This window comes from Salvelinus fontinalis, chromosome 11 (genome assembly GCF_029448725.1).
Source record: "Salvelinus fontinalis isolate EN_2023a chromosome 11, ASM2944872v1, whole genome shotgun sequence".
Lineage (NCBI taxonomy): Eukaryota > Metazoa > Chordata > Actinopteri > Salmoniformes > Salmonidae > Salvelinus > Salvelinus fontinalis.
In genome coordinates, this window is record NC_074675.1 from 21,271,336 (window position 1) to 21,296,406 (window position 25,071).

At 41.6% G+C, this 25,071-nt stretch overlaps 1 protein-coding gene across 3 annotated transcripts in view; it reads right to left on the minus strand.

Annotated features, from left to right (window-relative positions):
• LOC129865273 (chemokine-like protein TAFA-5) overlaps positions 1-25,071 on the minus strand; it is a 195,322-nt gene that overhangs the window by 4,917 nt on the left and 165,334 nt on the right. For 2 of the 3 annotated variants that reach the window (XM_055937912.1, XM_055937913.1), the window contains exons 3-5: positions 23,826-23,953; positions 16,271-16,394; positions 5,219-5,395 (exon numbers count right to left, since the gene is read on the minus strand). In XM_055937912.1, the coding sequence (XP_055793887.1) occupies positions 16,341-16,394; positions 23,826-23,953 (182 nt within the window). In that variant the 3' untranslated portion in view covers positions 5,219-5,395; positions 16,271-16,340. The remainder of the gene's footprint in view (positions 1-5,218; positions 5,396-16,270; positions 16,395-23,825; positions 23,954-25,071) is intronic. The other variant, XM_055937914.1, reaches the window with a different exon arrangement.

Consider the following 25,071-nt stretch of genomic DNA (forward strand, 5'->3'; position numbering starts at 1 on the left):
GACATTGAAGGGGGTGAAGAATACATTGGACTAGTTGTTAGGGTCAACATCTACCTACTCCGCAATGATTGTCCCTAGATGAACGTTGTACTTTCACTCCCATTATTCCCCTAATAGATACTGTATGTGGAACTTCTTAAAATGTCTACAACTCTGATAGGAAGTTATGGAGAAATTAGACAGTCCCATACTAATCACTGTCAACAGCAGTTTACTCTGGCATCCAAATATTGTGAATTCTGCTGGAGCATTAAACCCAAAAACAAAACAAGTATTGCAGTGCAGAACTGTAAAACAACTAATCAGCCTTACAGAAGAAATCTGGAGAAAAAAAAAGTGTCGTTCGTCGTCACGCCATCTGGCCTATGTGTGGTCTCCAGCCAACTTGATAAAGGCATTGATGCCTTCCAAGATTGCCGGGGCAGCTTAAATTTATAATAATGAACTCTTGACAATTACACAGAGTGCAAATTCCCAAGAAAGGGGGCAGGTGTTTGGGGAAATCTGGGGATAAAAACACCAGGAACAGAGCAATCAGCAACTAAAGGAACCTGCATCATTTAATAGGATAATGTCACAGTGTAGTGTAGTCAGTGGCTGCAGGGGAGATGGTATGGAGGGAATGACCCAAGAGTATCCGGGCTAAGATGAGGGGCATGTCTCCCACTAATACGACCAGTGCAGCACCAGCCAACCTGGCAATTAGGGCCATTAAAGATTCTGAACTGCTGCAGCGTCATTATGGCAGTGACAGTCACACTGCCTTCTAGTGGTAGAGATTACACTGAGACTGCATTACAGTAACACAGTGGATGGAATAGGCAGCAAAAGTGGTGGTATGACATGGAAATGAAGCATTTATTTGTTGATTTGTTTGTTAGTTCGATTGATCGCTCGTTAATTAATTAATCAATCCATCCACTCATTCAACACAGGCTAATGGCAAAAACATGGCAGCTAGAGGTCGACCGATTAATCTGCTTAATTAGGGCCGATTTCAAGTTTTCATAACAATCGGTAATCTGCATTTTGGATGCCGACTATGGCCGATTACATTGCAATTCACAAGGAGACTGAGTGGCAGGCTGACCACCTGTTACGCGAGTGCAGCATCAGAAGGACCTTGTGGCTGCAAGGAGCCAACGTAAGTTGCTAGCTAGCATTTAACTTATCTTATAAAAAACAACCAATCTTCACAATCACTTGTCCTGTGTTGCATATAATGAAAGCGGTGCCTGTTAATTGATCATTGAATCACAGCCTGCTTCAACTTCACCAAACGGGTGATGATTTAACAAAAGCACATTTGCGAATAAAGCACAATCGTTGCACACATGTACCAAATCATAAACATCAATGCCTTTCATAAAATCAATACACAGAGGTATATATTTTTAAACCTACATATTTAGTTAAAAGAAATGCATGTTAGCAGGCAATATTAACTAGGAATTTGTGTCCGGGTATATGCAGCAGTTTGGGCCGTCTGGCTCATTGCGAACTGTGTGAAGACCATTTCTTCCTAACATAATTCATTTGCTAGAATTTTACATTATGACATAACATTGAAAGTTGTGCAATGTAACAGCAATATTTAGACTTAGGGTTGCCACCCGTTCTATAAAATACGTAACAGTTCCGTATTTCACTGAAAGAATAAATGTTTTGTTTTCGAAATGATAGTTTCCGGATTTGGCCATATTAATGACCAAACGCTCGTTTCTTTGTGTGTTTATTATAATTAAGTCTATGATTTGATTTTTGATAGAGGAGTGACTAAGCGGTGGTAGGCAGCAGCAGGCTCGTAAGCATTCATTGAAACAGCACTTTACTGCGTTTGCCAGCAGCTTTTAGCAATGCACAAAGCTGTTTATGACTTCAAGCCAATCAACTCCCGAGATTAGGCTGGCAATACTAAAGTGCCTAATAGAACATACAATAGTCAAAGGTATATGAAATACAAAAATGGTATAGAGAGAAATAGTCAACGTGTCGAAATAGTCAACATAATTCCTACAATAACTACAACCTAAAACTTCTTAACTGGGAATATTGAAGACTCATGTTTACAGGAACCACCAGCTTTCATATGTTCTCATGTTCTGGGCAAGGAACTTAAACGTTAGCTTTTTTACATGACACATATTGCACTTTTACTTTCTTCTCCAACACTGTTTTTGCATTATTTAAACCAAATTGATCATGTTTTGTTATTTGAGACAAAATTGATTTTATTTGGATTATATTATATTAAGTTAAAATAAAAGTGTTCATTGTTCAAATCAGTATGGTTGTAATTGTCAATATTACAAAAAAAGTATTATAATATATATATATTTTTTAAATGAATAAATACATTCAGCCGATTAATCGATATCGTCTTTTTTGGGCCTCCAATAATCGGTATCGGCGTTGAAAAATCACAATCGGTCGACCTCTAATGGCAGCCTAATACAGTAGTGGCAAGGTATCTCTGTGACATCTCAGGAGAATTTGAATGCAAATGACTTTAAATAGACCACAGGCAGTGAGTGTCTGTGTTAGCTCCCCTTTCTCTTCCACTACAATATCTCTCTCACACTGGCTGTGGTAAAATATAACACTGTAAATCTTGCACACACATCTGATCTCTATAAAAATGTATACTGGCTATTAATGTGGCAATTCTGACCTGTAAATAATATGTATAGGCACAGCATGATTATTGAATAGGTTTACATAGGAAATGTTATTTCTTAATCTTATACTGTATCTTCAGGAACAGATTTCTGATGCTTAGGAGAATACTAAAAGCAATCCTGTTTGCTAAAAAGATATATTCTGCTTTAGCTGCCCAACTTTCAGGGTGACCCAAAACAAGAGCATCAATGGAGATGTGCTATTGTCAATAAAGTGACGAGGTGTTGCATTTTCACGGCACAAATGTTGTTAGGGGCCTCCCAAGTGGCGCAGCTGTCTAAGGCACTGCCTCGCAGTTCTAGCTGCGTTACTACAGATCCTGGTTCGATACCGGGCTGTCTCGCAGCCAGCCGCGACCGGGAGATCCATGAGGCAATGCACAATTGGCCCAGCGTCATCCGAGTTAGGTAAGGGTTTGGCCGGCCAGGGTGTCCTTGTCCCATCATGCTCTCTCTAGCAACTCCTGTGGCGGGCCGGGTGCTTGCACGCTGACACGGTCTCCAGATGTACAGTGGTTTGTCCTACACATTGGTGCGGCTGGCTTCCAGGTTAAGCGTGCATTGTGTCAAGGATTGTGTTTCGGAGGACGCACAGCTCTTGACCTTTGCCTCTCCTGAGTCCGTACCGGAGTTGCATCGATGGGACAAGACTAACTACCAATTGGGGGAAAAAGTGAGAAAAAAAAGTGAAATACATTTAAAAAACATAAATAATTTTTAAAAATCCAATAAAAATAATAATTTGTTAGGACGTGACAGAACTTCTGGGAAATGTTGAATTCAGGCTGTAAAACATCAAAATGTGGAATAAGTATGAATACTTTCTGAAGGCACTGTAGTTAGTCTCCTCACACTGTTTCTAACCCTGACAGTTATTATGAATGCAGGTTACAGATGGATAACAATTCCATCTGTTGGATATCCTAATGTTGGCTGGATTCCAATAACAATTACAAATCTCTTTGCAAGCCAGCATAATGTGACTTGAAGGTAGGATTGCAAAATTCTCGTAAATTTCCACGGCTTTCCAGAAATCCCGGGTTGGAACATTCCTGGAAATGGGAGGGAATAAAAGGAAATCCTTCAACCATGATTTTTAGAAACCTTACTTGCAAGGTCTGATTGTGGAGTGTAAGATATGAGTTTCAGGCCACTGTGTTAGGGTAAGGCTTCAAAATAAGGCCTTATGCGATACACTACAATTAAAAAGTTTGGGGTCACTTAGAAATGTCCTTGTTTTTGAAAGAAAAGGAAATGTTTTGTCCATTAAAATAACATCAAATTGATATACAGAAATACAGTGTAGACATTGTTAATGTTGTAAATCACTATTGTAGCTGGAAACGGCTGATTTATTTATGGAATATCTACAAAGGTGTACTGAGGCCCATTATCAGCAACCATCACTCCAATGTTCCAATGGCACGTTCTGTTAGATAATCCAAGGTTAGAATTTTAAAAGGCTAATTGATCATTAGAAAACAAATATGCAATTATGTTAGCACAGCTGAAAACTGTCGTGCTGATTAAAGAAGCAGCACAACTGGCCTTCTTTAGACTAGTTGAGTATCTGGAGGAACAGAATTTGTGGGTTCGATTACAAGCTCAAAATGGCCAGAAACAAAGAACTTTCTTCTGAAACTTGTCAGTCTATTCTTGTTCTGAGAAATGATGGCTATACCATGCAAGAAATTCCCAAGAAACTGAAGATCTCGTACAACACTGTGTACTACTCCCTTCACAGAACAGCACAAACGGGTTCTAACCAGAATAGAATGAGGAGTGGGAGGCCCCGATGTACAACTGAGCAAGAGGACAAGTACATTAGTGTGTCTAGTTTGAGAAACAGACCCCTCACAAGTCCTCAACTGGCAGCTTCATTACACAGTAGCTGCCAAACACCAGTCTCAACGTCAACAGTGAAGAGGCGACTCTGGGATGCTGGCCTTCTAGGCAGAGGTCCTCTGTCCATTGTCTGTGTTCTTTTGCCCATCTTAATATTTTATGTTTAATGGCCAGTCTGAGATATGTCTTTTTCTACGCAACTCTGCCTAGAAGGACAGCATCACAGAGTTGCCTCTTCAATGTTGACGTTGAGACAGGTGTTTTGCGGTTACTATGTAATGAAGCTGCTGTGTGTGCATGTGTGCTGTCTTGTTCAATCCTCTGTGTGGATACAAGGCTCTGTAATGGGTGAAATACAGTACTTTAAAAACAACATATAAGGCATGTCAATATAATGGTCCAGAACTCAATGGCTCTTCCTAATGCTATACACATGGATTTTTTGTTGTTGCAAAACGGACTCTGGGGGCCTTTGAGCTCAAGTCGTGGAGTTTCTACACTTCCATAGAAATAGAATTGCAACACTAATATACAATATCATATTATTACCAGTGTATCTTAGTGCACACTTGTAAACATCATGCTGCAATAATATTACTCTGCCAGAATCATAAAAACAACATCGGTTAGGTTAGATGTTTGTTTTCCCATTATGTTTTGATGCTGATTCCTGTGTTGATGGATTCATTCTGTACCTTGCTTTGTGGATAAATCCCAGCATGGTTTAGAATTGGTTGTTCATGTTCATGGACCGGTGGTGGTGGTTGGTGGTGTGGGCTGAGGCTGTCTGTCAGGGTCATCAATGCTCTCCTCCGCCATGGTACTGTCAGAGGAATGGAGGATCCACAGGGACTCCAGTCACGTCATAGAGCCTGGAGGGAAATCAGAGGTTACCACAATTGACCAATAGAATTAGAGCAATATGCACTACAGGTCAAACGCCTACTGTGCAGCTACCGTAAATAATAATACAGTAACACAAAAATGTATGTGAGATCTTGTGGCGAAATCCTGCACGGAGCCTTCACCGTGCGCTGCCACTTTAAGAGCGCATGAGCAGTAAGGAAGGAGGGGATAAAAGAGAGCTCGTTCAGCTCTTTGGGGAGGAGCTCTTGGGTGGCGCGACAGTTTTGATTGTGTGTGCTATGCTGCAGAAGTTTTTTTGTTTGTCTTCAGCGTATGTAGTTATACTGTATTTAAATCAATCCTCGGTGTGATCGCTCGGCGACGTGGTTGTTCTCATTTGGGACCGCGACGGTTATGGATCGCAATGGATTAGTAGCAACATTGTTGCGAAGCGTTAAACTACAACCCAACACACCATCGGACAGTCAGACCGTACCCCTGCACCCTAAAGACCACAGCTAAGACCTCTCTTGTTCCCTTTCTCTCTTTCTCTTCCCGCTATGTTCCAGTGCTTTACTCTGCAACAGACTATTTTCCTAAATGCATTGAAGTTCATTGGAGCTGGACTAGTGTGTATATGAACACCCCGCATTCATACCCTCTGCACTCCTCCACTGGAAGAGAATACAAACTATTGCAAATCCTCTGTGTGATGACTGGGTTCATTCTTTATTGTATGAAGTTGCTGTTTATTTGCTCTGCCATTATTATTATATGAGGTATGCTTGGTGGGGTTACCAAGAATTGTGGAAGGACTGTGCTGTGATGTGGGATCTATAGGGTGTGTATTCTTTTTTCTCTCCGCTGGCTATCTGGTCAACAGGCTACACTCTAGGCAGTCTCTTCTGCTGATGTGTGTGGGTCTGGTAGTGGTACTCTCGCTGTTCTACTATTTTCCTTTCGGCATGGTTAATACCTGCCTGGCGCACAAACAAAATCTTCTTTACCCTTCTCTAATTAATACCGCTACAATCTCTCTACAAGTTTTCCAAACCATAAAATAATTTTCAAAATGGAGGTGGTGATGTGTGTGTGAGAGAGTGTATGTGTCTCTTTCTAGCTAATGGTTTGAAGTGTTAGCTTGAAGTGTGCATGGCAGTCTCAGACTAGGGAGGAAGGCTTGGCAGTGGTGGCTAATGGTTTGCAGCGGCTGAGTCTGTTTGCATGGCAGTCGGAGCATCTGTCCTCTCCGCAGTGATTCTGTTAAAGCCTCAACTGGATGTGTTCTGCACGGCATGCCAGCCATGTGTGTGTGTTCTGTCGTACCAGCTGGGCCCAAAGGGATCAATTACACAGAAAGGCAAGGCATCAAACCCTGCACCACACCACCGGGAATCCCTACTGTACCCACAGCCTACAGTACTATACAGACTCTCTAATGAGTTAGCTTGGACTGGGACTATGGATGATCCAAATCCAAGGGATTTGTTACACACACTGTTCAACACAGTCATACAGTACAAATACACTTTTAGAAAAGAGAGCACTTTTCTAAGAGGGTAGTGTGTGCAAATATAAACCCCAAAAATGTATTCCCACTCAAAATCATATTTTCCCTAACCCTAACTCTAAACCCAAAACGCTCACCATAAAACTAAACCTAACTCCTAAATCTAACCCTTAACCCTAATTCTAACTCTAACCCTCATTGTAACCCTAAAAAAAAAATCCCTTGTGAGGTCCGGCGAAATGTCACATTCTTTCCTTGTTTTACTTTCCTTGTGAGGACCACACACACACAAGAATAACACCAAGAGGTAACACTCCCAAACTCCATTAAGCCCGTGGGATCAGGCCTCCCGAGAGGCATCACTACAGACCCGGATTCAATCCCCGGATGTGTCGCGACTGGGAGAAGAAAAAGAGTGGGATCACCCTCTCAGTCCTAACACACAGACTCCTTCACTTCCTTGATTAGCAACTCCTCCACACCATGTCTGCTGCTGTGAAACAGCCTTGATTACAGTGTGGTACATAATCACAGGCTTTCTCTCAGTGGATGCTTCCGACACCACTCTCTATTCTGTAGTTAAATACCCCAATCAGGAGTGAGCTAATGGATTCACTGATTAAATTCATAATCCGCCACTTAAGAGGCTACCCCTCTATGTTTGGTATAATCAGTTTGTGTGTGTGTGTGTTTTAGTTTATTAGGATCTGCTTTAGCTACTGCTTTAGCTACTCTTCCTGAGGTCCACATAAAACATACAAATACATGACAGTGTGTGTGTGCATGTGTGGCTAGCCCTCCACACATAGTGTGAAGACGAGAAGTAGCAAGGTCCGTTTAGCCCGACAAAGGAAAGTGTGTGTGTTTGTTGTGTTAAATCGTTTTCACTGAGTCAGATGGTTCAATTGAGACAATGTTTGAGTCAATGTTTAGTTCTAAATGGAACTTTAAAGTCTGAACCAGTCTTTGAGAAATTAGTTCTATAACAAGTGAGTGTTTTGGTAGAGCTTTGAGGCATATCTTTTAGCTGAGGAAGTGTAAACATTAATGTGCAGGGCTTGGATATACTGTATACTGCGCTGTTATATTCACCTCAAGAACCACTGCATGGTGTTCCGGAGACGAGAATTCTCTTGAAGGCGGTTTTTCACCAGGAGAATGCAAGTTCATGCATTTATCACTTCCTGCCGAGATGAAATGTTCTTTAGAAAACCTCAATCTAGAGGCGAAAGAAACGCTTACCTATTTAGGCGAGGTGCTGGCTAGCGGAGTGGAACACTTTAAAAAATAAAGGAGAGACGGACACACTATAGGAGCTCATATGCAAAAATGTTATGCCCAAAGTTTCGACAGACCAAGCTGTCTTCATCAGGGTATAATGACGAACACTGCGGGGTGACTCATTTATATAGTGTCAAAAGACACACAGGTGTCTGTAATCATGGCTGGGTGTGGCCTGATATCATTGGTTAATTCTCATATATTAAAATAGCATACAAAAAACATAAATGGATAGCATACGATCATTGATACAATTTGGCTACATAAGCCTACAAACATTTACAATAGCAAATCACAATAACCACAAGAATGGCTTCAGATCAAAGTCTATGTTGAGACCGAAGGAAGCAAGGGTCTTTAAATTTTAAGATCCAGGCAGCCTCTCGTTTTAACAATAAATTGTCGAGGTCACCCCCTCACCTAGGGAGGGTGACATGTTCGATGCCAATATAACGTTGAGATGAAATCGAGTGGTTTGCTTCCAAAAAGTGGTCCGCAACTGGTTTTTGAACCTAATGGTGCTACGACTGGTTAATTTTACCCACACATTTTTTACTACAAGGACAAGTTATAAGATAAATAACTGCATTAGTGGAGCACGTGATAACACCTTTGATTGGGATCTGTTTCCCTGTTTGTGGATGTTTGAAGGATCTACATTAATAAGTGCCATTGCATTGAGCACAGCCATTACACTTGTAGTTTCCATCCAGTAGGGGCGCAAATACACGTTGTGCAGGGATATTTTGGGGTGGTAAATCAGAGTTTACCAATTGATCTCTGAGGTTTCTGCACCGCGAGAATACAACTAAGGGAAGGTCCGAAAACACATTACCGATACTATCATCGGATCTTAGAATGTGCCAATGTTTGTGAACGATTCCCTTCATTTGTTCAGAGCACTTTGAATAGCGGGTTGTTAGAATGCAAGAATGCTTCTTTTTGCGAGACTGATCTTGAAAAAGGTCATGTCTCGTTTTGTTATGAATTTTCTCAATGGCAGTATTAATCCGACCATTTTTGTAACCCTACTCCTTGAATTTTCTTTGTGTCTCAGACATATTTCTGTCAATCTGATTTTTTTTCTACAAATTCTTTTGATTCGACAGAATTGGCTGTAGGGCAAACTGTTTTTCAAGAGAAGTGGGTGACAACTATAAGCCCCCAAAAAACTGTTACAATCAGTGTATAGAACATTATCTTCAGACAAGATCAAGAAAACTGATTTAACGTGTATCAGATTGCATATTAAATCTCAGATGCTCAGAACAGGAGTTAAGAAAAGCATGTAACGCCTGGAGCTATTTTGCATCACCCTTCCATAGAACAAAAATCTCTTCAACCTCAGCCTTCTCACAAACGTAACAGGGTCCAGAATCATGAAAGACAACGGCCACTACTTGATGTGATCCAATTTGAAAAATGACTTGAATGTACACTACCGTTCAAAAGTTTGGGGTCACTTAGAATTGTCCTCGTTTTCCATGAAAACATAGAGTTGAAATCGGAAGTTTACATACACCTTAGCCAAATACATTTAAACTTTCACAATTCCTGACATTTAATCCTAGTAAACATTAGCAGAACAATAGCAGAGAGAATGATTAATTTCAGCTGTCATTTCTTTCATCACATTCCCAGTGGGTCAGAAGTTTACATACACTCAATTAGTATTTGGTAGCATTGCTTTAAATTGGTTAACTCGGGTCAAATGTTTTGGGTAGCCTTCCACAAGCTTCCAACAATAAGCTGGGTGAATTATGGCCCATTCCTCCTGACATAGCTGGTGTAACTGAGACAGGTTTGTAGGCCTCCTTGCTCGCAGACACTTTTACAGTTCTGAACACACATTTTCTATGGGATTGAGGTCAGGGCTATGTGATGGCCACTCCAATACCTTGACTTTGTTGTCCTTAAGTCATTTTGCCACAACTCTGGAAGAATGCTTGGGGTCATTGTCCATTTGGAAGACACATTTGCGATCAAGCTTTAACTTCCTGACTGATGACTTGAGATGTTGCTTCAATATATCCACACAATTTTCTGGCCTCATGATGCCATCTATTTTGTGAAGTGCACCAGTCCCTCCTGCAGCATAGCACCCCAACAACATGATGCTGCCACCCCCATCCTTCACGGTTGGGATGGTGTTCTTCGGCTTGCAAGCCTCCCCCTTTTTCCTCCAAACATAACAATGGTCATTATGGCCAAACAGTTCTATTTTCGTTTCATCAGACCAGAGGACATTTCTCCAAAAAGTACGATCTTTGTCCCCATGTGCAGTTGCAAACCATAGGCTGGATTTTTTTATCGCGGTGTTGGAGCAGTGGCTTCTTCCTTGCTGAGCGGCCTTTCAGGTTATGTCGATGTAGGACTGATTTTACTGTGGATACAGATATTTTTGTACCTGTTTCCTCCACCATCTTCACAAGATCCTTTGCTGTTGTTCTGGGATTGATTTGCACTTTTCGCACCAATGTACGTTCATCTCCAGGAGAGAGAACGCGTCTCCTTCATGAGCAGTATGACGGCTGCATGGTCCCATGGTGTTTATACTTGCGTACTATTGTTTGTACAGTTGAACGTGGTATCTTCAGGCGTTTGGAAATTGCTCCCATGGATGAACCAGACTCGTGAAGGTCTACAATTTTTTTTTCTGAGGCTGATTTCTTTTGATTTTCCCATGATGTCAAGTAAAGAGGCACTGAGTTTGAAGGTAGACCTTGAAATAGATCCACAGGTACACTTCCAATTGACTCAAATTATGTCAATTAGCCTGTCAGAACCTTTTAAAGCCATGACATAATTTTCTGGAATTTCCCAAGCGTTTAAATGCACAGTCAACTTAGTGCATGTAAACTTCTGACCCACTGTAATTGTGATAAGTGAAATAATCTGTCTGAAAACAATTGTTGGAAAAATGACTTGTGTCATTCACGAAGTAGATGTCCTCACCGACTTGCCAAAACCATAGTTTGTCAAAAATACATTTGTGGAGTGGTTGAAAAACAAGTTTTAATGACTCCAACCTAAGTGTATCTAAACTTCCGACTTCAACTGTACATGAAATGAGTTGCAAAATGAATAGGAAATAGTCAAGACGTTGACAAGGTTATAAATAATGATTTTTAATTGAAATAATAATTGCGTCCTGTAAAGTTTGCTTTCGTCAAATAATCCTCCATTTGCAGCAATTACAGCCTTGTAGACCTTTGGCATTCTAGTTGTCAATTTGTTGAGGTAATCTGAAGAGATTTCACCCCATGCTTCCTGAAGCACCTCCCACAAGTTGGATTGGCTTGATGGGCACTTCTTACGTACCATACGGCCAAGCTGCTCCCACAACAGCTCAATAGGGTTGAGATCCGGTGACTGTGCTGGCCACTCCATTATAGGCAGAATACCAGCTGACTGCCTTTTCCCTAAATAGTTCTTGCATAGTTTGGAGCTGTGCTTTGGGTCATTGTCTTGTTGAAATTGGCTCCAATTAAGCGCCGTCCACAGGGTATGGCATGGCGTTGCAAAATGGATTGATAGCCTTCCTTCTTCAAGATTCCTTTTACCCTGTACAAATCTCCCACTTTACCACCACCAAAGCACCCCCAGACCATCACATTGCCTCCAATGCCCCTCTTAATCTTTTATTTTTATTGGACAGTTTGAGATATGGCTTTTTCCTTGCAACTCTGCCTAGAAGGCCAGCATCCTGGAGTCGCCTCGTCACTGTTGACGTTGAGACTGGTGTTTTGAGACCGGTACTATTTAATGAAGCTGCGAGTTGAGGACTTGTGAGGCATCTGTTGTGCTTGTCCTCTTGCTCAGTTGTGCACCGGGGCCTCCCACTCCTCATTCTATTCTGGTTAGAGACAGAATTCTGTTCTGTGAAGGGAGTAGTACACAGCGTTGTACCAGATCTTCAGTTTCTTGCCATTTCTCGCATGGAATAGCCTTCATTTCTCAGAACAAGAATAGACTGACGAGTTTCAGAAGAAAGTTCTTCGTTTCTGGACATTTTGAGCTTGTAATCGAACCCACAAATTCTGATGCTCCAGATACTCAGCTAGTCTAAAGACCAGTTTTATTGCTTCCTTAAATCAGCAGAACAGTTTTCAGCTGTGCTAACGTAATTGCAAAATGGTTTTCTAATGATCAATTAGCCTTTTCAAATTATAAACTTGGATTAGCTAACACAACGTGCCATTGGAACACAGGAGTGATGGTTGTGTTACGCTCTGGCCATAGAGAGGTTTTTATTCTCTATTTTGGTTAGGCCAGGGTGTGACTAGGGTGGGCATTCTAGTTTCTTTATTTCTATGTTTTGGCCGGGTATGGTTCTCAATCAGGGACAGCTGTCTATCATTATCTCTGATTGGGAATCATAATTAGGCAGCCTTTTTTCCTTTGGTGTTTGTGGGTAGTTAGCTTTGTTAGTGGCACTATAGCCCTGTTAAGCTTCACGGTTGTTTCTTTGTTTCTTGTTTTGTTGGTGACATTTACAATAATAAAAGAAAATGTACGCACACCACGCTGCACCTTGGTCTACTTCATACGACGAGCATGACAGAACTACCCACCATCAAAGGACAGAGCAGCGTGGCCAGGAGGAGCAGGGATCCTGGGCCCAGGAGAAGAGAGAGTGGAGAACATCTTGGACATGGGAGCGGGTTATGGCAGGGGACAAGACCTTGCCATGGAAACAGGCGGAAGTAGCGAGGGAGGAACGACAACGATACCAGGAGTCACGGCAACGGAGCAGGCACGAGAGGCAGCCCCCACATTTTTTGGGGGAGTGGGCACACGAGGAGATTGGCTGAGTCAGGTTGGAGACCTGAGCCAACTCCTCAAGCTTACCGTAGGGAGCGTGGTACTGGTCAGGCACCGTGTTATGCGGTGGAGCGCACGGTGTTTCCAGTGCGCACTCATAGCCCGGTGCGCTATATTCCAGCTCCCCGCATCGGCCGGGCTAGAGTGGGCATCCAGCCAGGAAGGATGGTGCCAGCACAGCGCATCTAGCCTCCAGTGCGTCTCCACGGCCCAGGATATCCTGCGCAAGCTCTGCGCACTGTGTCTCCGGTGCGCCTGCACAGACCAGTGCGTCCTGTGCTAGCGCCCCGCATTTGCCGGGTGAAAGTAACCATCCAGCCAGGACGGGTTATGCCAGCTCTACCCTTGAGACCTCCAGTGCGCCTCCACGGCCCAGTGTATCCGGTTCCTGCTCCACGCATCAGACTTCCAGTGCATCTCCCCAGTCCGGTGAAACCTGTTCCGATTCCACGCACCAGGCTTTCTGTACGCCTCCACAGTCCAGTACGTCCTGCGCCTCCTCTCCGCACTCACCTTGAGGTGCGTGTCATCAGCCCGGTGCCACTGCCGCCGGTCCCACGCATCAAGCCTCCAGTGATGATCCATGGCAGGAAGCCTCCAGTGAGGGTCCCCGGTCCGGGGCCTGCGGTGAGGGTCCCCGGTCCGGGGCCTGCAACGAGGGATCCCAGTCCGGGGCCTGCAGCGAGGGCCCCCAGTCCGGGGTCGGTGACGAGGGTCCTCACACCAGAGGCGCCACCAAAGTGGGGGGAGCCAGAGGTGGAGTGGGATCTATGTCCCGCACCGGAGCCGCCGCCGTGAATGCCCACTCGGACCCTCCCCTATAGAGTCAGGTTTTGTGACCGGAGTCCGCACCTTTGGGGGGGGGGGTGTACTGTCACGCCCTGGCCATAGAGAGGTTTTTATTCTCTATTTTGGTTACGCCAGGGTGTGACTAGGGTGGGCATTCTAGTTTATTTATTTCTATGTTTTGTATTTCTATGTTTTGGCCGGGTATGATTCTCAATCGGGGACAGCTGTCTATCGTTGTCTCTGATTGGGAATCATAGTTAGGCAGTCTTTTTTTCCTTTGGTGTTTGTGGGTAGTTATCTTTGTTAGTGGCACTATAGCCCTGTTAATAAGCTTCACGGTTGTTTCTTCGTTTCTTCTTTTGTTGGCGACATTTACAATAATAAAAGAAAATGTACGCTCACCACGCTGCACCTTGGTCTACTTCATACGACACGCGTGACAGGTTGCTGATAATGGGCCTCAGTACACCTATGTAGATATTCCATGAAAAATCTGCCATTTTCAGCTACAATAGATATTTACAACATTAACAATGTCTACCCTGTATTTCTGATCAATCCTCAGAAAACCCTCAGAGGTTCATAATAGGTCACAAGTGTCAAGCCCAGCAAAGATTATGCATCAATGAGATGGTTGGATTTGAAGAAAAGTCTGTTTTTAAAGAAAAGCCTTAAAAAGAAAAGCTTTAAATTGGCAGGCCTCAATGGAATTGAGTCACTATGTACTGTAAGCTTTGTCAAAAGTCCCAGTGCCTTGTCTGTCCATGTTCACAACCAGCACCTGATAGATTGGCTGTACATGTCACAGAGGCAGGCAGGCAAGCAGATAGAGAGAGAGACAGGTAGGCACTAGAACGGCGGGTAGGCAGGCACATACGCAGGCAAACACGCACCCACACAAACAAACACACATACACCTAGCCAGTTCGTCACTTCACACAGACAGCTCGTCCCTAGCCAACTAGGGCCTCTGACCGTCCGTTTGATGTACAATATGGAGCAGCCATGAATACCTGTCATCTCTCAGCCTCTCGGTGCCAACCGTCGACACAGGATGACAAACCGCCTTCTAACTCGGGTCAAAATAGACCCACCCAACCTTCTCTCTATACCTCACATCTGTCATACACAACAGACGTATAACTCTGGGAATTCTTTGTGTGATAGATATACCTGTTTTTTCTCAGATAATAAATGGTTGAGGTCAATCATCAAGGATAAGGATTTCATCTGCAGGTAACAGTAGAAAGGAGTTAGTTACAAGGGGGTATAGGGCTCCCTTGTAAGAGGCCTTGGTCTCAATGGAATTAACTTGTTTAACCTCTTAAATGTAGTTTTCCGCCTAAATAGACATACCCAAAAGTAACTGCTATTCATGTATAATTACATTATTCTGACATGCCAAAACTTGGTATATTTGGAAAGAAGACATCTGGGAGATTATGAGGAAATTATCAGAAGATAGGAGTTACACAGTTCAGAATACACAAGATCAAGCACACACAAAATAAACTTTTTTTTTTTTTTTTAAGTCAACTTTCATTGACAAGCTATAAGTGAATTATTGATGCCCAGAGCTGGAAACACATCAGTTGGCTTCCACCACATTTGAACAATGTCCAAAAAACAATGGGATTGATAGACCTAACAACTAGAAATGGGCAGATGTTTTACTAAGTGGTGTCAGGTGAGGTCATGGGACGTTTCCAAGTGTCCCTAAACCTATCCAAAGTGGCATATGTCTGTAAATTGGATTCCAGTACTATTACATATTTGCAATCCCTAAATGCTATTTGTTCAGTGTAAAACACAATTTCTACCATATCAACCTCACTCAAACATTGTGGTGGTGTTATGGGCTATCCAGGGTACATTTAAGTGTCCTTTCAACCTCTCTAAAGTGTCCGACTGTGGTAATTGCACTGTTTTTACACACTGGATGTGCCTAAAAGTTATTGTTCACTATAAAAACAAAATTTCTACAACACTGACTTATCTCAAACATTGTGGTGGTGTCAGGGCCATACAGGGACCATCCAGGTGTTTTTTCAACCTCTCCAAAAGTGCCTGAACATTTAGCCTAGGCATATCCAATGTACTGGTCCCACGTACAAATGAACTGTTTACAAAAACAATATAAAAAGCAACAGATACACAAAGTAAATACAAAAATGTCTTAACCAACACAAACTTGGTTACACACGTGTCCTTCACTAAAAAAGGTGCAACAATAGAAATAAGCTGAACTATTTACAAATGGCATTCATGTTCGTTTTACATCCCAGGTGTAGGATGATTAGATTTCACTTTGACCGTAGCTTGTGCATGTCGTGATAGTCTTTGAAGCAGTCCCTCTCTGACAGGAAACAAAAAGCGAACTGGTATTTCGGACAGAAGATCTGTCATTTCACCCCCCCCCCCCCCCCCCCCACATTTTTTGGTGCAATGCTTGCAGTTCTTTTATCTTTTGGCATGTGTGTTGGATAGTGGTGCTCACCTTGAGTGGGGGGTCTTATGATGGATGTAAGCTCGCTTTGGGCTCCTAATTCAACCATTTCCAGCACCAGCTACTCTCTGAAGGCCCACTGGGAGAGAGGGTTTTGACCTTTTGCTTTGGCCATCTGCTTGTGGAGAATGAAAGCATTTACTGTAGCAATACCCACAAAGTGGTAAATGAAAGTCTTATACCTCTTCCTGGTCTTGTGGAGGACCCGGTAGTAGCCTATCAGAGCATCAGATAGGTTGACACTCCCCATGCTGGCATTGTAGTCCTTCACAGAAACGGGGACATTCTTCCTTTTTCACCCTCCTTAAGACATGGTTGTAATTGAATGCTTTGTGCTGTGTGGTGAGCATGATTAACTCCCTAGTGTCCTTCCATTTCACAAAATGAAACTTGTTAGTCCTGATCCAACATATGGCCCCCCTCTGTGCTGTCTTTGTCATGTCGTTTACCTTGGTTTTGGGGAAACCAATTCTGTTAGGACGAATGGTGCCACAAGCCCCTATTTTCTTTTTCAAGAGGTCTATGAAAAGTGAATGTAGAACAATCAGACGGGGTGATGGACATTGCAGTGGGGGGTGAGGATCTTGACTGGCGGGGGCGCTTGCTGGGGAGGGGTGTCTCTCAAACATCATCATCTGCATCCACCACTCTGTGGTGAATAAAAATAAATGTCATGAAAATAATTTACCTACAGATCTAAAAGTGCATCCAATACTTCTAGAAAGCAATCTTTGTCTGCTGAGTCAATCCTCCTTGTCCAAAACGCTCCCCTGATTCGAGTACGACCAGTATTTTATTCAAAGTTTCTATGTCGGTATACTTATTCATTGCTGCCTTCTTTTTAGCTTCCTGTTCGATATTCTTAGTTTTCACCTCCTTGAGAAGCCATCTTTTATCCTAAAACAATGACATTACAGCGATGAAATCTGTTAACAATGTAATGTAGCGTGCTAGGTGAGTCTCGTCTCTGAGCCAGGTAGAAATAGTTGCCATTACACATAAGGTTCTAGGCCTTGCTTTGTCCCACACAGGTCAACTGCATATCCCTGGAAAACGTATCTTATTGGCTACAAAACTGTCAAGCTGCCATAGTAGCCAATCCCCTGTGTAATGGATGCCTACCGCACGTAAGCAGGCGACGTCATACTTTTGATGCGCAAAGATATAGTCACTCCTTTAAAATTTTTCATAAATATTATCCTGCAAACCACTATATGAAGAAGTTTAGGGAAAACATAAACTCACATTGTACCTTTTGTAATGACCACCCAAAAACGGTGTTGCATCTTTTTTGGCATTGTAATCATGTAAGGGAACTATGGCAAGACATCAGTAGATTTATAATTTATGAAGATTTTTTTCACTTTTGTGAAGAGATGTACTGCTTGGGTTCTTTACCTACGATAGAAATAAGCTGAAACAATTTTGTATAATTAATTTCAATAGTTTTTTGGCCAAATTTCATATTCACAAATGTAAATTTACAAACAAAACACCCCATTTTCTTTCCATACAAAAATACATTGAACTAAATTAAGACAATTAAAAAAAAATGTTTTATAAGTGTCTATGTCCCTTAAAGTCCATGTGTAATGTGATATTGTACCCCCTAGCCCAATTGTCCTTTGTATATTATTTATATATACACTTGTGTTCCCACATGTACTTCCTGTATTGATTTGATGTTAATAAAAAAATATATATATATAAATAACAGTCCCTCAGTGGACATTTGATGTTGCCATTAAGTCATGCATCATCAGATAACATTGGCAATAGGCTAGATTTCTTCCTTCATACCTTTCATATTCTTCATACCCCGCAAGTAGCTATAGCTCAAACAGCCAAATCGAATCTTACCTTGTAAGATGTTTGCTATTCGGTGAAAACGTTGTGTAAAAAAAATACTTTTACCCTCAGGGCTGGTGGTCAATAACGGTAGGTCACAGACAGACAAATAAGACATCCTCATGGTCTGTGGGGTCCCGGCTTTCGGTGTGTATCGTTTTATTCCGTATTTATTTCGCTTATGCTTCAAGACAATAACCGCAATGTACGTGGCAGCCATCTTGAAATTAGGTCATCGGCTCGACCTGCCCTTATACATTCGTATGCCCATATATGGTAGTAAATCACACCATAGACTTTAAGGCACATGTCAATAGCCAAGATACTCAGCTTTCCGCAGACACGCTTCTATACCAGACTGAATTGAGAAAAACTATCTAATAGGGTCCCCAAATATGGGGACTTTACATTTAAGAGGTTAAATAAAGGTTAAAAAAAATTCTAAGTGCTTCTGACTGTAAAAGGTGCTGCATGGTCAATCCGACTTCTGCATTGGCCGTGCAGCATTTCTGCTGATACGGCCTCTGCAGAAGTCTGGGCATTCATACTTCTTGCGCTTTGCTGGCGAGTGCAGAGCTGTTGTGAAGGAAATTGTCAAAGAAGTGAGTTTGTGTTTATACAGGACCTCCCGTCGTAACCTACCGTCAACCAATCATGTCAATTGTGTCACACCCACTATATGGAGCCTCCAACCACATACTCAGATGAACCATACATTGGCTTTAAGTCACTCTGGATAAGAGCGTCTGTTAAATGACTAAAATGTCAATGTTAATGTCTACAGTATGCAATGATATAAGAGGGTTGTGGGGCTCATCTTGCGATATAGAGCAAGAGAGAGACTCGATAATGAGCTGTACCAATTGGATTTGAAAATGCTACATGGATCTGAGACACTGCGTCAGCGTGACTCTGCGCATCTCTTCAGGAGAAGGAGTAAACAAGTTCGAGTTAGCTGATGACTTAAATATGACAGATACATTAATGATGTGGCCTATGTTGGTCAGAGTTCACAAAGGGCAGGTGGGGGGTCAAATTGGGGAGAGAGAGCTGCGTAACGAATGTGCCCAAATTAACAGTATTTCATTACTAATGAGTGGAAGGCAGGGTGGAGGCAGGAGAGTTTGCAACACGGGGAGAGTGGGACGCCACGGTGGGTGTGTGTGTAACGGATGTGAAATGGCTAGCTAGTTAGCGGTGGTGCGCATTAATAGCGTTTCAATCGGTTACGTCACTCACTTTGAGACCTTGAAGTAGTGGTTCCCCTTGCTCTGCAAGGGCCGCGGCCTTTGTGGAAAGATGGGTAACAAAGCTTCGTGGGTAACTGTTGATGTGTGCAGAGGGTCCCTGGTTCGCGCCCGTGTCGGGGCGTGTGGACGTAATAAAGTTAAACTGTTACATTGATTCTGTTGACCCAGATCACTGGTTGCTGCGGAAAAAGGAGGAGGTCGAAATGGGGGTGAGTGTAACGGAAGTGAAATGGCTAGCTAGTTAGCGGTGGTGCACGCTAATAGCGTTTCAATCGGTTAAGTCACTCGCTTTGAGAACTTGAAGTAGTGGTTCCCCTTGCTCTGCAAGGGCCGCGGCTTTTGTGGAACGATGGGTGACTGTTGTTGATGTGTGCAGAGAGTCCCTGGTTCGCGCGAGGGGACGGATGTGAAGTTAAACTGTTACATGTGCACTGTAAAACTTTCCCCTGTAAATGTACAGCATTATAGTTGCAGCAGATAAGCCAGCTAAATTAATTAAATAAATGTAATTCATTGAGGAAAGACAGGGTTTGTATTTGACAGTATTTTACTGTAACTGTATGGGATTGGTGCAAGCATGTTGGCTGCTAGGTAATGTGTTTTCATATTACAGCATATCAAATATATACACACAGTATATCAAATATGTATGAATAACTTGCACTTCAAGAGGCCTTAGCAATGGCTTCCAAACTTGCAGTGACTACTGCAAAACAGACCAAGGACATAACAAATTATCAACCGTTGAAGGTTTGCAGCTTGCGCCACTTCCAATCTGTCCCCTACACACATTTAGTTTAGTGCACTACTACCACATATTCTTAAATTGCACAGCATTCTCACTCATGGGTGTAACACATGTAGCCTCTTACAAGGCATGCCTCAAAATGTTAATGACGCAGAAACAACAATACCATTCATCCACTAGTGGTCAAAAGGTTTTTTGTGATCCAAAAATAAGGTCCACTGTAAACCCCAAGGCATTTTAACTCAAATAATTCTAGTAAGTAGTACTCCAAGTCAATGAAATTACTGCTTAAATGGTTTATGTGGAACTGACTCAAAACTAAATGAAAATTCACAACAATTTTTTTTAAAGATATGATAGCAAATTAACCTTTTTCCCAGCATGCTTTAAAACTTCTTATGGCTGCATCCCGGCGTCGGTACACTTATGACAACAGCCACTTCAAGTGCAGGGTGCGAAATTCAAAAGATATTTTTTTTAAATATTTAACTTTCACACATTAACAAGTCCAATACAGCATATGAAAGGTACACATCTTGTGAATCCAGCCAACATGTCCGATTTTTTAAATGTTTTACAGGGAAGACAAAATATGTAAATCTATTAGCTAACCACGTTAGCAAAAGACACCACTTTTTTTACTCCACCACTTTTTTACTCCATCAGTAGCTATCACAATTTCGACCAAATAAAGATATAAATAGCCACTAACCAAGAAACATCTTCATCAGATGACAGTCTGATAACATATTTATTGTATAGCATATGTTTTGTTAGAAAAATTTGCATATTTCAGGTATAAATCATAGTTTACATTGCAGCTACAATCAGAAATTGCACCGAAAGCAGCCATAATAATTACAGGCACCAACGTCAAATACCTAATTACTCATCACAAAACATTTCTGAAAAATACATAGTGTACAGCAAATGAAAGACAGGCATCTTGTGATTCCAGCCAATATTTCCGATTTATTAAGTGTTTTACAGCGGGGAAAAAATGTAGCGTTATATTAGCTTACCACAATAGCCAGAAACACTTGGGCGCCGACGACTACGACAGATATATGAAATAGCATCATAAAATGTTTCTTACTTTTGCTGATCTTCCATCAGAATGTTGGACAAGGTGTCCTTTGTCCAGAACAATCGTTGTTTGGATTTAGAAAGGCAACTTTCCCTCTTCATTTAGCAAGCGCGCTAGCCAAGTGGCTCGAATCTCTCCATGTCAACAAACGGAAGAGAACGGAACACGGCAAAACTCCCAAAAAAATTTCAATAATCTGATGAAATATATTGAAAAAACATACTTTACGATGATATGGTGACATGTATCAAATAAAATCAAAGCCGGAGATAGTAGTCGCCTATAACGGCAGCTAAACAAAAGGCAATCCCACTGTCCACCTCGCGCTTTTCAGAGTACCGAAAATGGGGGACACGTCATTACAAGATGATGTGTTCCATCTCAGACCAAGATAATCACCTAATTTCTTCTCTCGTAATATATTGTGTTTTCGCTGTAAAACACTTCAAAAATCGGAAATATTGGCTCTATTCACACAATATCTGTCTTTCATTAGCTATCCACCATATGTTTTTCTGAAATGTTTTATGAGGTGTAATTAGTAGTCGACGTTGGTGTCTGTATTTTCTCTGGCTACTCCCGTCTGGATTCAGACTGTAGCTATGTGGTAGCATTTATGGTAGCATCAATGTAAAACTGATTTATAGCTAAAATATGCACTTTTTATGAACAAAACATAGATTTATTGTGTAACATGTTATATGACTGTCATCTGAGGTAGTTTTTTCTGGGTTCTTTAGGTTGGTTTTAGTTTATTTCGGTTGGCTTGTGCATGCTACTTGAATCATAATTCATACATCATAATCATATTCATACGTGTCTGTCCACTTTTGTATTTGGTGGTGAGCTAACATAAATATATGTGGTGTTTTCTCTGTAAAACATTTAAAAAATCGGACATGTTGGCTGGATTGACAAGATGTTTATCTTTCAAATGCTGTATTGGACTTGTTAATGTGTGAAAGTTAAATATTTAAAAAAAATAGATTTTGAATTTCGCGCCCTGCAGCTGTTGTCATTTTCGTTCCGACATCGGGTTTGCAGCCCAAACAGGTTAACAACAAGCTAACCTGTGTTTTGGTATATTTGGTATACAAAGGGATCCGTGCATCAAGAAGTTAACTTCTTGCCACTAGGGGGTGCCATTTCGATATAGCACAAATTCGTATCCAAATTAAAATGCCTCGTACTCAATTCTTGCTCGTACAATATGCATATTATTATTACTGTTGGATAGAAAACACTAGTTTCTAAAACCGTTTGAATCATATCTGTCGCTGAAACAGAACTCGACTTAGAGCAATTTTCCTATGTGTATGTCAGAGTGCAGAATTTTGCTGGCTGTTCCCAGACCTGTGTATTAATTTGCCTGTCCTCTATTGGTTGAGATGCACTGCATACGCCTTCCCCTGGTTGTTAGCGAATAGGGAGACTTGAAATGGAGTTTCTACGTAGTTCCAAAAGTTTATAAATTGATTGGAATCGAGGTGTCCACCCTTTTGGATCTTCGCGCTGACGCAGAGAGGGTCTTGGCATGTCTTTTTAGAAGCTCTGGTTTTAGAAACTAGATATATCCGGCTCTGTTTTTATTCGATATAGGCAATAACTTCTTATGGCTGCAAGGGGCAGTATTGAGTAGCCTGATAAAATGTGTCCATTTCAAACGGCCTCGTACTCAATTCTTGCTCGTACAATATGCATATTATTATTACTATTGGATAGAAAACACTCTAGTTTCTAAAACCGTTTGAATTATTTCTCTGAGTGAAACAGAACTCATTCTGCAGTACTTTTCCTGACCCGGAAGTTCAAAGTCTGAAATCGATGCTCTCTTCCTCTTCCAGCATGAGGTTGGTGCATGAAACTGAACATTTTAGTCTACAGTTGGCAGAGCTATTACTGTAAAGACATACAGTATGAGTAATTTTTACAAGAGGCTTCCAATAACCCTTAACAACTGTATTTTTCAGCATTTTACCCATAATGCAGTGCAATCTAGAGCATTAATTCTGTAAAAGACATTTAAGGTATTTTCCTGTAATTTTACAGTGTTTTACTGTTGAAACTACATTTAAAAAGTCTTACAGTGTGTGCGTGATTGAAGTGAGGGAGGGAGGCTGCTTTTTCTCCCCAAAATGCCTGCCGTGAAGACTCCATCTGCTCCAGTCATTAGCTTTAAGAGGAAACTTAATTCAAACTATTTGCGAGCGATGAACAGGTAAACAAACCACTGTGTTTTTGGGGAGAAGTAGGAGGGAGAGAAGAAGCGTTTTAAGTACGCTTGCTTAGGTGTACGTGGATGGGGTTGGATTCATTAATAGGATTGTTCTGCTGTCAGCTGGTGTAGCTAATTCTGGGATGGAACTGTGGAAATGTCGGGATCTAAACTGACTTGGGAGCCAAGTCATGGCTTGTGGTGTAGTGAGTGAGGTGAGTGAGTGAGGGTTCACACTGGGTTGAGGCTACACATTGGTGGTTGATGGAATTAGAATGACTACAATTTACATACCTATTCAAGTTAACATTCTGGTCATTTTAATTCCAAGTAGTTACCCCCACAATGTGCTTTCAAACATAGTGAGAAAGAATATACATTCTGTAAATAAAACTCACCGTAGTGGTTTTGACTCTGCCTCCTGGTTGTGTACAAGTCCATCCAGATTTATTGATTAACAGGTCACAGCCCTCATCTTCCAAACATGGGACCATTTGACACCACTGTTTCGTCCGGACGATACTAGCTGTGGAGTGAGGGAGGAGAGGAGAGAGATAGAGAGAGAGGAGGATAGAAAGGGAGAAATAGAGAGATACGGTTAACCTCATTCGGGAGGGTCAAAACACTGTCTCAGTGTTTAAAACAATAAGTGGGTATTTATGTTATTTTCAGATGCTATTTTGGTTCTTTAAACTCAAGTGATTGAGGCACTAAAAATAGTATCCTTCTGGATATATGGCAAGATCATATTAACTACTAAATAGTTAGCACACAGAGCCAGAGTAGTATCAAATATTCTGCGTTACTGAAATCCGCCTGACTCGCTCACCCTACAGATGTAGGATCTTAATTGTATCACCCTGTTACAGGAGAACTTTCCTGCAGTGTATTTGAGGTTAAAAAAAGGTTTCTGAGGTTTATAATTTCAGGTTTTCAAACACTTGTAGCCCGATTAGCAGGACAATAGACTCTGTATAGCCTGGCTACTGTAAGTGTGAACATTCCGTGTGAACATCCCCCTACCTGCAATGTATTCGATGCGTAAGTACTCTGAAGTGTTACATTTCTAACTTAAAACAGCAGTACAGTATTTCTTCATCAACATCTTTATACTTTCGTTAATGAAATAACTAGAAAAAATACATTCAAAATGCAGATGGTTATTTAAACTACATTTTAGTTGCACTTCCACCCAGCTCTACGACCACGGGTAAAAAAAAAACCTTGCTGAGATGATCAGTGTATTTGTTGCATTGTAGTATCGTCAATTTCTCTAGCCAAAATGTCTTGATGGCCTCAAACGTTTGGACACACCTACTCATTCCAGGGTTTTTCTTTATTTTTACTATTTTCTACATTGTAGAATACATCGCAACTATGAAATAACACATATGGAATCAGTTAAGAACAAATTCTTATTTACAAAGACAGCCTACTCCTTCCTCCCCATCAGGGAATTTAAGTCCTGTCTCCTGTGTGTCCCGCACGACATGGGGATTATTTAGCTAAATATCCCAGTACTGTGTAGCCTACTCCTGACCGTCACGTTGAACAGCTCCATGTTTTCCGTTCCATCCTAATGGAAACCCAGAGGGTTTTTCCTTTTTCTTGGAATAGAAAACCATAATAATAATCAAATTAATT